The following is a 13323-nucleotide window of genomic DNA, read 5'->3' on the forward strand; positions in this document are numbered from 1 at the left end:
TCCTGGAAATTGTTTCCATCTTCCCAGTCTCTGAGCGCCCAGTCCAAGGGCTTTGGGCGAGTCGGATGAAATGGGTGAGAGGTGAGGGGAGGAAAGGCGGAGCAGCTCCGCGGAAGAGAGGTGGATGATGCCGCAACTCTTCGCCCGCTTTCGATCTGCAACGTTCTACTATCTACACACCACCTGACTCAGATTCACAACCATGGCTTTTTGCGGTTGACGGTTATGAGTTGAATGATGAAATGATTTATTTCTTGTTGATGATCTCGGAGGGGCAATAAGTGGGAGCTACAGCCTGGCTGCATCACGCAATGAGTCCAACATATACGATCGCTCACTGCGATTTGGTGCCCGATCTCTTGCAGCAACTACTTGAAGGCAACTCAGATACCCATCTCATCGTTTGTGCAACCAGAGCCGAGTTCCTGGCGCGACTCACAGCTGCTATTCGCTCACAGCGCGCCGATCCAGACACTGCCGTGAAGCATGACCTGCTTACGAAAACTATCGGCCTGCTTGCAAGATCTAGCAAGATCCGGCTGGCATTCTGCCCGAGTTTAGAGAGTCTTCGGGCATACCTTGCCGTTTTCGGTCCTGCTGTTGGGGTGGCTTCCCAGGAGGGATCGGTTTCCCATGACCGACAACTCCTTGCTGTCCTTGATATGATAGCTATGCATGTTCAGACTTCGGAATTCTCGGCGCAGGGACTTTCAAGAACACTTGCTTCTGCCGTTGAGGCTTCTTCTAGGGTGGGGATGGATCTCCGACTCTATGAGTGCATTAATGCCTTGAACCCTTCAAGTGCTGATTGGGGAAGAGGGCTATGGGATGTGAACGTTCCCTTATTGAATGGGTCGGTTCGAATGCGATCGGACCAAAGTACCTTGGGTGGGCGGGGTGTCACCGTGAAAAAGGTTGCCGAGCGCTGGTTTGAATTTGACCAGAATCATTGAACTGGGAAAGACTGGAATACGCTTAATGCTGAACTCAGACATGACATTTTAACATAATAAAACTCCTGAGAATGGATTTGTACTGTCCGGGTATCCTATAGCTGACCGCTGAACTCCTGTTTCGCATATAAATGACAACCGATTGATCATAGACACTTCTCCATCTCTGTCATGTACAGCTTGATGTGTGACTCTAGCTTCAGGTACTGGTCGTGAGCTGATTGGATCTCGCTCTCAATGTTCTCCTTCAAGTCGACCATCTAAAGAGTGTGTTAGCAATGTTCCCCTATGACATGGGGTAAAACATACCTTCTTCTCTGTCTGTTCAATGCGAATACGTCTTCGCTCCATATCACGTTGCTTCTCCGCACGTTCCTCGCGGAGTTGTTTTTGGACATTTCTGAGTTCTTCCATGCGTGCCTGCGCAAGTTCGGCTTTCTCCTGTGCATTTTTCTGGAGTGCCTCGATACGCTCGACCCAACGGGCAAGTTGACGCTGCAAGAGCTTCTCGGTCTGCTCGACCTCGCGGACGCTGTTCCCCCTGTCCGAGATGGCCTCTGCAGTTCTAGCAGCACGAGACTCCTCTTCATCCTCTTTTTGCAGTTCGGCCGAAATATCATCGAGCAATTTAACACACCCCTGTACATCGTTGGAAACCACAGTGAACGTATCCGACGAGGTCTGCAGTGCACGTGCCCGCCTCTCCATCGCATCGATAGAGGCTTTTTCGCGCATCAGATTTTCGGATAGTTCAGCCAGTGAGGACTGGAGGGTAGCCGGTGACTCGAGCACATAAGGTCGTAGTTTCTCCGCTTCTTGTCGGGACCGGACGGTTCGTTCAGTCTTCTCTTCCAACTGCTGCTGCCGCCGAGCTCTTTCCGTCTTAACTCGATCGAGAGTTTCTGCGACTCGTGACTGCTCTCGACCCAGTTCCAATAGCCGCGCCTTGAGCGCATCGTTTCGGGAAACCTTCTCCCGCACATGCGCCTCGTTGGATTGGAGATCCTGTCGCATCTCCCTCAGCCTTAATTCCATCTCCTGATTTTCCGCAAGAAGTTCGTCAATGCGCGATTTCGTTTTCTCTGTCTTATTGAAGTGTTCATCGATCACAGGTGTTTGCGATTCTCGGAATCGAACAAAGTTGATCAAGTATGAGAAGATTTTGACGAGTCGCTCATGCGTCGGTTTTGTCAGGTCTGTGAAGGTAAAGTCGTTGACTCCGCACTATTAGTCCCAGAATCATTAGCATACTCTTCAGAGTTCTTGTAGCTAGCGATGAGCAAATACCTCCGCTAATAACTTTCGGAGCATCATGAAGAAGCCCATGAGGTTGCGCGTGTCATTGGGAACTATATCAGGGTAGTCGCCACATATATCTTCTGCAGCTGCATGCATCGCGGGCTCAACTGTCTCCCGGGTCGTGTTCATAAGCAGCTCTGCGAACCATTCGAACACCATCTGGATCTGTTGGGCGTTTGGTTTAGCCAGGTCGGCGAGGGTAAACGGTATACCGATATCGTTGATGCATCCTGCAATCTCTTTGTCGGGCTACTTTACATTAGTATCAGACACAAGCTCCGGCAAAAATCAAGCTCACCAGACGCATGAGCGCGTCATTCTCGTCCTCCTTCTTGCGCCCTCGGCCATGGTGCTGGGTGCCTTGGAATTGCTGGCTCATACGGCTGTTATACCCCATCGCAGTGGAGTTGCGCGACATGATAGTTTGGGAACCTGTCACCAGGCAAGGGGCGTATTGACAAAGTGGTCAGGCTAATTGTTATGGATTGGGGTTGATTGTTTACTTGGAGACAATCCCGCACACCGCCCGATTTGGGCTAGTGCCTGGAGGGGCAGTATGCAAACCAGGCAAACATCCAGAATTCATGACTCTTTCTCTTCCTTGTACCTGGCTTTGTTCGCACTTTCACCTCATCAACGCTCAAACAGCATGGCTTCTACCGTTTCAGATGCGGCTGCGGCCGATACCCAACCGTTCGAGTAAGTAAAGTGTGCTCCCTCCAACCCCTCGCGTCTTCTCACTGTTACTCTAGCATTGTCGCAACCTACAATGAACTCCTCCGCTCCGATCCCGACCTCACCATGCCTATTGCGGCCATTGAAGCTCTGGTCCTTCTTCTCACACAGTCAGCCTCCTCAACGATATCAGAGACCTTGGATTTACTCGAAAAATCCACCGCACACCTAAAACGATCCATTCCCAACCCTATCGGTCTCTCTGCCGGAACCGATCTGTTCCAACGATACCTCATTACCACACTACAACGCCCTGGACAACTTGGTCCGGCAGGTGATTTTAAGGCCATCCGTACGCATCTGTTGTCAAACGGACGGCTGTTTATCCGACGCGCCAAGGAAAGCCGAGAGAAAATCGCAGCATTCGGCCGTGGTTTCATTCGCGATGGCAGCACCATTCTTACAAATGGTGGCTCCCGAGCTGTCGCAGCGCTATTGCAAAAAGCCGCAGATGAGGAAGGTGGTCCTTCCGCCGTGCGGTTCCGTGTTATCTACGTTCTGTCTTCAACTTCCCAGACTTGCGACCACCCGAATGAAGAACCAGAGGGTATGGAAACAGTTCGTGCTCTGAGAGCAAAGGGTGTGCCAGTTTCAACAATTCCCGAGTCAGCGGTGGCATATTCTCTTGGAAAGGCTGATATGGTTATTGTGGGTGCGGAGGGTGTGGTGGAGAATGGAGGCATTGTGTCTCGCATGGGAACCTACCAGATTGGTCTCCTTGCCAAGGCCATTGGAAAACCATTCTATGTGGTAGCAGAGAGCCACAAGTTCGTTCGCTTGTATCCTCTTGGACAGTACGACCTACCAATTGACCAGCAGGTTCTGGAGTTCAAGTCCGAGGAAGACCTAGCAGAGGAGCGCAAGCAGCAGGCCTCCACTGACACAAATGGAGACGCCCCAATCAAGCTCCCACTTTGCGACTCAGTCGATTTCACTCCACCCCACCTGATCTCTGCATTGATCACAGATAGCGGTGTCTTGACGCCCAGTGCTGTCAGTGAGGAATTGATCAAAATCTGGTTCTGAAGAATACACATTTCCCAATTTCTTGGAAAGTTTCATCAAGATGATATGGCAGGGAATAATTTAATGTGACACATGCATTTCATGCGGCCCTACCATGTGGAAGGATCATCGCAAGCGAACAAGACGGGATTTGCCCCTCTTCACACGTCTAATCCAATGTGGCTATCTATCACATTGTCTCCAGTACGCAGAACAAACATAAACTGCAGAGCAGTGGCAATTCACGCCCCTCTCTCTATTCCTATTGTTGGACACCTTGGTATGGATGGACATGAATATGGAATAGTTTTTAATTGGGGATTTTTTTCCTCTTCACAAAAGGCTGATTGAACGCAAAAAGTAACCCAAAAACATGTGAATCTCAAGTCTTTTGAACGAACAAAATTGTAGTCTGGCCTTCCCTGGTATCAAACGCCTGTCAAATTCGTGCAATCATCATCATCAATAATCATCAAAGACTCTCTTATAGTGGAGCCCCTTCGCAGTCTCATATGTTGAACATGCTGGAAGCCCTTTTAGCGTTTGGTCTGTATGTAGATAGATTCTCTATCCAGACCGCCTAGGCCTATAGCCAACTGTCCTATCCCCTCACCTCTCGGTTCATCAAAACAATTCGGGTATGTCGTGAGGCGTGAATCATTAGGCATTCAAGCCTTAAGAAGCGCAAACGCCAACCCACAGCCAGCATGAAACAAATTGTTCAATAATAAGGGAACCGAAGCGAGGCAGGGCAGCCGTTTTCTCGCTGCACCATGGCTCAATTGGCAATGCATTTGATGGAAAGATATTCCTGCGTTTGCATCGCAAATGCATACAGCAGCAAGTAGCCAAGAGCCACAAATATCCACAAATCTGCCATGATAGATTTCAGAAAGTCGGTGAAGGCGAGTGATGTGTGTATGTATGTGTGATGAGAAAGGAAGGGTATCAGGCGACCAGATGGTTCAAGTAAATGATTGCCAGCGTTGACGTTAGGTATTGTCTCCGATGAGTGATTGATTTAAGGAGGTTGAGAGAATATAGTTATATCAGATTCTCTTTTGGAAAACATAGAAAAAAGGCAAATGAACTCTTTTCATGGAATTGGAATCTCATGCTTTTTCAGACATTTTAAACACGGCCAGACCGACACTTGACAGATTGGATTAAAAAATTTTCAACTGACACTCTTTCTTCCGGGTTCTTCCATCCAATACGAGTCCGTTAAAACCCTCGGAGCATGGGACTAATGCGGGGTTGGAATATTTCACATGGTATTTCTCCAGATATTGGGGATGAAACAATCTTGATTTATTATATCTCGGGGATTTCCTGTTGAAGTTATAGATCGCCAGGTCCATCACCGATCCATCACGGATCCATTACGGATGTTGAGACGGGATTTTTGAGGAAATTTGGACTATTCCGCCAGTTAGGGTGTGGGGTGTGATGGATTTAGAATTATTCCTACTGCATTTTTAAATCACATTCTCTATAGTTTGTGGATATCAAGTGATATACAATGCCCAAAATATATATCACGCGAGCCTGACATGAACCTTAATCACGAGACTATCGACATGGATATCAAGTTTTATCACAGTATAATATCAGATGTTTATTATAAGATTGAATACTGCCTATCATAACCTTAGATGCTATCTTGCTCTTGTATATATATCGTTGTAGCCATAGGTAAGATTATATACTTTGAGATCCTAAATCCTCAAAAATGGATCAGACTCTGCATAACCATCGTGTCACTTGACATCAAAAATAGGGTACGCCTGGAACAACCGGAAAGTAGTCAAGCATAGGCAGATCTGAACCCTCTACATGCAATGTTTGGAGTCACTCTTAGTATCTGCCCCACAAGATCCAACCCCGCTCTCTCTCAACACCCCAGAACGCCAAAAGCAAGTTTAAACAAACCATCCAACTTCCAACAGCCGGTACCATACCATCCCCGCCCATTTCAATACGCTACGTACTTGGACAACGGTCCCGAAACATGGATGCCCAACCGTCAACAACAGGCCCCCCTCACCGGAAGCTCCACCTAGGGCCGCAGTCCCAGGGTTCCGGTCCGCGGTCTACATCCGACGTCCACTGCCACAGTGGCTGGTCTATCAGACGCCTTCTGAGTCGACGTAAGAGCCGCAACTATAGTGTCTTAGAGCGAGAGCCGAATCGGTTGAGGAAGCGCATGAGCAACTGAGTGTCTTTCACTTTCACACTGAATGAACTAGTCAGCGGTGGTGATCATACTTGCATCCCCCGCGCGAATCTGGCTAGTGTCGGGAAAAGGCAGCGAGAATAGCAATTCTAAGTCGCTTTTGCTGATATCGCATCGGATCTCGTTGCTTGGGGTTTTCAAATTGCTATACCCTACCTGGACATTTCCTGCATCCTCAAAACTTTCCTTGGACAGCTTGGAGGCATGGGGTTCCAACTACCACCAGAGTTGACAACGATTGTGTTAGAGTATATCATTGGAAAGGAGAATGCCAATCTTGCCCCATATGCTACTATCAACCGCGACTGGCAGGCAATTGTCGAGAGGCGAACCTTCGAACGCATCAAAATCAACACTGCCAAGCGATTAGCGGAATTTAACCAGTTTCCATGGGACCAAGTATTATGGAGACAAAGAAGATACCATGTACGGAAAATCGAACTGATTGTGGAGCTGGAGTCATATGATGGCGAGGCTCGCACACGGTACGAAAATGAAGAAGAGATGCAGCGAAATAGTAATATCTTCACCATTTCAATCCAGTCACTTTTCAATACTCTATCCGAATGGCCGGACAACGAAGCAGGCGTTACTCTTTCGATTAGGGCGCAGTCACCCGGCGATATTAGCGCCCAAGGTCCAGAGATAAGGAAGCAGCGGGGGTGGGAACCACGTATCCTAGCTGATGACATCTGGGACATGCGACATGAAAGATCGTACCTCCAATTCAACGAGGGAGCTGTCGGTGCTCAATGTCGAGCTGTCCCTATAATTATGTATCTTGATATCATGGGGGCGATGGGTCATAGGAAACTAGAGCCAGCCTCTACTTCTCTTATCGCGTCGAAGTTGCCTCGACTACACGATCTGGAGCTTTGCTTAGATGATAATTGCAAATGGAACCCGCAAATAAGAAAATTTCGACGGAATGGTATGTATACAAATCCCAGGAATGAGTGGATATACTGATGAAAAATATAGACTTTGCGGACTCTATTCAGCTCTGGCCTCCTAGTATAGGCAATCTCAGCCTTGACTTCTGCCATCTCACCCCAGAAGACGAAAGCTTTCCCCCAGCAGCTTCAACAGTAGAGGGAACCCCGGATCCTCTAAGCTGGCGCCTACGAGAATTCTCTCAACAATTGAAGGTGATGGGTGGAAGTCAATGTGTTCTAGGAAGAGAATTTTTTTGGCCGTTAGATGGAGATACTCCCGAACCTCCATTTTGGCCCCATCTAACTGATGTGAGCTTTGAGTATTTGCCTATCACACCATGTGGGAAATGGATGTTTGAAAAGGACGAAGACGAGGAGAATTATGACTCAGATGGTCTAGGGTCCTACTATGATGATATGGAGGATACCGATCGAGATTGGGTTGCTCCAGAGGACCGCAGGTGCAACCTATTTCGAACCAAACCCTTGCACGGATTGTTCAATCAACATTATCTATCGGCTGGCAAGGCTGCTTTACGGATGCCTAAACTAGAATCTATGTTCCTGGACATTTCGAATCGACCTCGATACCAGTTTCGGTATGGAGTGAAGAACGGAGTGGCGAAGGCGACCTGGTTCAATGAGCTTGATTCCAAAGCATTTGAACCAGACGAGGAGGTTTTGCAAATTTGGAAACAAGTTGCGTTGGAGCATACCGGTGACGACCTTGTGGTTGAATTTGATATATGTTGAGGAAGTTGGGGAGAAGTCAAGGGTGAAACATGCATGTATTTGTCATACTAGATCCTTCATGGATCTACGTTTTAAGCTATACTCTACATGTAGTTCTCTTAAATTTCAACTTTATTAATAGAATATATTATCCATGGATAATTCAAGGGGACTCTGGGTCTAAGTGGAAGGGAAGAGGGCGGTCAAGGGGTGTGATCCTTCGTGACGGATGTGGCGCCAAAAGTGGCCATTTTGTCCGTTCTACGGAGTACGGAGGAAAGATTACTAGTAAGCCACGTTATTGTTGTAAGGTATTCCGTACAGATCTATGGAATACAAGGGAAATATATATCAATATAAAATGGGTAGAGGCAAGGGGTCCTAGATATCTAAAACATTGGAAAATAGTGGCTCAGTTCTCAAGCTATAATTAGCCTCGTACTATTTACACGCCCTTGATTATGAATGGAACCAAGGCAGAACGTGAACAATAAAACATCCATACTATGTAGAATATGTATTATTATTCCGTACTAATACTAAATTACCTATAGAAGAAACCAAGACTTTTGAGGAAAATTGCTGATCATTTCCCCATTCCAGTATGTGGATGTCTATTAATCCCACAAACATCGATAGCCAGTGCAGCCTTAGCTTTTGATTGTGCAGAAACTTTTCCCAACTTGACGATCTTATAGGTCCAAGTGTAAAAAAGTGTGAAAATGTGCGTAAGATCGACCCCATTCCCGCGTGTCAACCCAACGAAATGGCTCCCCCGTCTTGGGCTGGGATCCACTGGGCGTTTAAACGGTGTCTTGGCAATATGAGAGGGCACGAGGGTAATGGGTAGATGCATAAGTGAAGTCTTATAGTATTACATAGTACATATAGTACTTATTAGATTATAATATACCCTACAGAGTACTATGGAACATATCATAAAATCTAAGAATATAAGAAAGGGATATGTTTATATGATAGTCCACTATAAGTGGATTCCCCCACAGGCCCTGCCAATTTCCAAAAATCTAGACTTTTGTGTGACTTTTTAACGAGTACAACTTAAGGTACCCAGGTACCCGTTCTAATATTAATACATGTAAAACATAGAAAATCTATATAAAAAAAGAAAATAAAAAAAAGAAAAGAATGCCAAGTCTGTGACCAAAACAAGGGCCTTTTTTGGGGGATTTCCTTTTGGGTCCATTTTCTGCATTTCTGCCTTTCTGCCTCTTTCTTTCTCTTCCCTCTCCTCTCTCTCTCTCTCTCTTCCTTCTCTCCTTCCTCCAACTGGAACTTTCAATCTTCATTCCATTTTCTATTTCTATCATGCCTATGTCATCCTGACTTCCAGTCACATTCTTCAACTTCCCTTTCCACCCTCCATGACTTCACTTATCGCGCACTGACATTATTTGATACTTGTCCCTGGGCTTGTGCCCCCAAAGTGCCATGGCGATATGGCCCTTTAATCGCAAGAGCAAGCGGCACACCATCCAAGTGACCGGTGCTGAAGCTGCTGACCTTCACTCAACCTTTGCCGAACCTACCGTCGAGCCTACCTTGGGTCGTAAACCCTCCAAACACCAAAACCGCACAACACGGGATGCTGCAGACAGCCGGCGCAGCTCGGCCCTCGTGCCGCCAACTCGACCTATCTCATCGCTAGACCGCCCTGCCTCCATCGCTGATCAGTCACGGAACCCGCCACGCGACCCTCCACTCTCAAGAACCGGTTCTCTGCTGAGGCGAAAACCAAGCCAAAACTCAAATGGCCCGAATAAACTACGACGTAGACTGAGCAAACGCAAAGCAAACGAGATCATGCGCGAGCGTGAGATTCGTATGCTCTCATCCACACCCATCGATATTCCCCATCGGTCATCTCCTGGCGGAGACTATGCACTGGAAAAACGCCGCCGAAAGGCAAATGGTCGGCGTGCCGACCGGTACATGTCTGACATCAGCCTCTCCATCCGTGACTCCGCCACCTCCTCCACATCTGACATATCCGACCCATACACCTACAAGGTTAACGCCTTTGCTGCCTTGACCCCACGCCCTGTCGTTCGTTACGTGGAAGCACCTCGCCTGCAGACCGCCAGAAGCAACAACCCGGCCGCTTCTGGCCGACAGGAAAGAGAGAGGCTTCAGGCCCTGACCATGTCCGAGGAAGAGTTCTACTATTCCAAGCGACGAGTTAATGAACTCGCTGATTCATTAGATGCTGGGGCTTTGAGAGAGCTGTTGGATCGCGACCGTCGCCGCCGGGAGAAGAAGCAGATCGATGACCAGGAAAGGCTTCGGCGTAAGCTGCAAGAGAGAGCTGATGCTCAGCAGGCAGAGGAACAAAAAGTCCAGGCCGCCATCCCCAAACCCGAGCCCGAATCCGAACCTGAAATCGCTCAACCAGAGCCGCCCATACCTGAAGTTGCTGAACCCGAGGACCTTATTCACGAAGAGACCACCCCTCAAGTTGAGGAACCGAAGGCTGTCGCGCCAGAGAATCAATCGTGGTTGCTGGGAACTTCGAAAGGCAGTGAAAACACTGGACGCGAATCGCGGGAAAGCGTTCGCATGGCTGGCAATGCTGATGATAGTTCAGTTCGTGAGCGAAGATTGGCTCAACGTCCTAGCTTCGCCCCGTCACAAGACATGACCATGTCCCGGACTACTCTTTCCCCGTCTCATTCATCAGTCCGACATGGGGTAAGCAGTCCAACCAATTCGCAGGTCTTAGGGCCCAGCTCCGCATCGGACATCTCCAGGGGAGTAGACTCCGAACGCCGACTTTCCGACACCAGCGGTCGCCGAGGAAATACCATTACATCCCTATTCAGACGTGGCTCTTCTCGCCTCAAGCGGACTTACAAAGAACGATTCCACGACACTACCCCGGAAGTCTCCAACGCCTCGCATGAATCTTTCTACAGAATCCAGACCCAATCATCACCCCCTCCGCCTTCGATTGTCCCTCCGAGAATTCTGATGCCTAGTGGAACCCTGAAACGCTCTCAATCCAAGTTCACTGAACACTTTGGGGACGAACCGCTATCGCCTCCTGATTCTCGCCTACAGTCGCCAGATATCCCAGAGGAAGTTTTAGAGTCCTCCGTCGAGAAAGATGAGACTTTTTTGCGTGAACCAACACCCAGCCCCGGTGTGGACATCAAAAATCCGAACCGAAGCCATCATCGGTCGTGGGCTACCGATAGCATTGACACCGAGGCCGATAATGTGCCACTTTCCCAATCCCTGGCTTCCATTGATTCAGAGGGATCCTGGATGTCAGGCCAGTTTTTCCGTCGGATATCGCAAAAGCCCAGCAGTCCTGTTCGATCGAATTTGAACTCATTTGGCCAAGACTCTGTGGAGGGCCCGGCAGATGCCCGCGAAGAGGTTGACTCACTGGAGGAGTCCCGCCGTCTGAGCGACAATATGGTTGAACCGGAGCTCGAACCAGAAACTGCAGACAACTCGACAGGCAATCCCAACCCCGCTGAAAGATGGCACAACGAGGTTGGCCGCCGCCCTGTTCTGGTGAACCCGGTAGTTCGCCCCAAGTCTACGCAAGGAATACTCAGAGGGTATTCCTCATTAACTCCCATCAACGCAGAGGAAGATTACATTATGGAGGAGACAAGTCCTTCTGAATTGCGGCGGATCCCCAGCGCGAGAGCCGAGATTGGTTATGCCGAATAGACTGGGTATTGGTGATCACTCGCCATTTAATACCAGTCGATCTGGATCTACCATTTGCCATTACCTCATTTATCTCTGTGTCATGGCGTGTTAGACAGGTACCAATGATTGGCCCATCGAGCATGGTCATGACTCAACGCAATCTGCCACCCTTTGAACCTTTCCTTTGTCATTTCCCTTTGTCACCTTTCCTTTGTCACCTTTCCTTTGTCAAAATATCCATCCGTGAGCCTCGGGGTTTCCTTGGCCATCTGTACGATTCTGATATTCCCACTGCCCTGTATCCCATTATCGCCCTTGCGAGCTCATTCTGATTCAATCTGTTGATACCCCCTCATCGCCCCATTTTTATCGTTACCATATGCATAAGTTCTATTTCTTCTTTTCCTGTTGAATACAAAGTTGATAAATTCTTATTCCCCTTCGAGCGCTTTTCTTTGCATATAGGTGGTTTCTCGGCCTTTGGTCTATTCTTCTTCCATGCTGTTAATAAGACATGTTCTTTTCGGCAATTACTGATATCAATTTCTGCATCAAGCAGTGTTTAGCTTACATTGAGATATAGTCATGGCATTATGTATTAAAACGCAGCATTACTGGTCTGGTTTTTATATCTAATTGATCTATAGTCTTTATTAGTATCTTTCCTAAAAATTTTAAGAATTACTATAAGAATATCTAATATGCCTGTTTGTATGATATTGATATTACCCGTTGTAGTATATGCCGTAAATGCTGACAGTTCCAGACTCCATCTTATTCGTAAGCAACTTCGGCACCCGAAAGCACGTCATCCCCTATCTTCACCTCCTCGAGATCCTAATATCTACCAGTACAAGAATAAACTGACAAATCTCACAATGGTAAGTCTCTCACCTCGGAATAATCCCCGTCAATCCCTCCAGAGCTTTCCGGACAGACCTCGGATACCCTCCAACCTTGCACCTGCAAGTGCAATCCTGCCATTATTCAGCGTCTTACATAATCTTCCCATCTGGAACGTCATTGCCCTATAAAAACCTAGCGCCCCTCACTCTCTGCCCCTCCAATCGAAATACTTATATTTACAGTTCGCCCTCCGTTCCACAAGACTCTCCGGACGCGCCTTCAGATCATTCTCTACTACACCCATCACGCGCTTCACGCCTTCTTCTCTCAAAATGGCTGTCACTGAAATCACCACGTAAGTGTCACCCGTCTACATATCGCGTATCACCCTGCATCGTCCTTGATATCACACTCCATATTCGTCGATATCTGTTCTTGATATTTCTCCCATTCTCCATACGTTGATATCCCTTCATCCTCCATATTCTTCCCAATTCAAATAAGACTAAAACAAAGCTAACAACCCCAGCGTCGAGGACTACAAGACCAAAGTCACCGACGCAACCGGCCCCGTCGTCGTCGACTTCCACGCCGTCTGGTGCGGTCCCTGCAAGGCCATCGCCCCTCAACTGGAGAAGCTCAGCGAGACCCACACCAACGTGAGCTTCTACAAGGTCGACGTCGATCAGCTCGCTCAGGTCGCTGCTGAGAACGGTGTCTCCGCTATGCCTACTTTCCACTTCTACAATGGTGGTGAGCGCAAGTCTGAGGTTAAGGGTGCCAACCCGCCTGCTATTCAGGCTGGTCTTAAGGCTATCCTTGAATAGATTTGACGGAGATTGAGATTTCGGCTTGTTCATATGGTTTTTAGAGGAATGGCCGTTTAATTGAATGCTGA

General features: G+C 48.0%; 6 protein-coding genes across 6 annotated transcripts; 5 read left to right on the forward strand and 1 right to left on the reverse strand.

Annotated features, from left to right (window-relative positions):
• Positions 1-311: 311 nt before the first annotated feature.
• On the forward strand, positions 312-953 carry PGRI_013710 (uncharacterized protein; the record flags this gene model as incomplete). Its single annotated transcript, XM_040789084.1, has 1 exon — positions 312-953. The coding sequence occupies one exon, from the start codon at positions 312-314 to the stop codon at positions 951-953; it is 642 nt and encodes a 213-aa protein (XP_040646037.1).
• Positions 954-1099: 146 nt separating this feature from the next.
• On the reverse strand, positions 1100-2670 carry nuf2 (kinetochore-associated Ndc80 complex subunit NUF2; the record flags this gene model as incomplete). The annotated part of the gene is made up of 4 exons (XM_040789085.1): positions 1100-1213; positions 1263-2177; positions 2241-2501; positions 2551-2670. 4 exons carry the CDS (start codon positions 2668-2670, stop codon positions 1100-1102), a joined length of 1410 nt encoding a protein of 469 aa, XP_040646038.1.
• Positions 2671-2901: 231 nt separating this feature from the next.
• On the forward strand, positions 2902-4013 carry PGRI_013730 (translation initiation factor eIF2B subunit alpha; the record flags this gene model as incomplete). Its single annotated transcript, XM_040789086.1, has 2 exons — positions 2902-2951; positions 3005-4013. 2 exons carry the CDS (start codon positions 2902-2904, stop codon positions 4011-4013), a joined length of 1059 nt encoding a protein of 352 aa, XP_040646039.1.
• Positions 4014-6432: 2419 nt separating this feature from the next.
• On the forward strand, positions 6433-7916 carry PGRI_013740 (uncharacterized protein; the record flags this gene model as incomplete). The annotated part of the gene is made up of 2 exons (XM_040789087.1): positions 6433-7159; positions 7210-7916. 2 exons carry the CDS (start codon positions 6433-6435, stop codon positions 7914-7916), a joined length of 1434 nt encoding a protein of 477 aa, XP_040646040.1.
• A 1431-nt stretch (positions 7917-9347) lies between these two features.
• Positions 9348-11597, forward strand: PGRI_013750 (uncharacterized protein; the record flags this gene model as incomplete). Its single annotated transcript, XM_040789088.1, has 1 exon — positions 9348-11597. The coding sequence occupies one exon, from the start codon at positions 9348-9350 to the stop codon at positions 11595-11597; it is 2250 nt and encodes a 749-aa protein (XP_040646041.1).
• Positions 11598-12757: 1160 nt separating this feature from the next.
• PGRI_013760 (thioredoxin family protein) lies at positions 12758-13252 on the forward strand (the record flags this gene model as incomplete). Its single annotated transcript, XM_040789089.1, has 2 exons — positions 12758-12780; positions 12955-13252. 2 exons carry the CDS (start codon positions 12758-12760, stop codon positions 13250-13252), a joined length of 321 nt encoding a protein of 106 aa, XP_040646042.1.
• Positions 13253-13323: the final 71 nt, after the last annotated feature.

Source organism: Penicillium griseofulvum (genome assembly GCF_001561935.1).
Source record: "Penicillium griseofulvum strain PG3 chromosome Unknown contig_80, whole genome shotgun sequence".
Classification (NCBI taxonomy): domain Eukaryota; kingdom Fungi; phylum Ascomycota; class Eurotiomycetes; order Eurotiales; family Aspergillaceae; genus Penicillium; species Penicillium griseofulvum.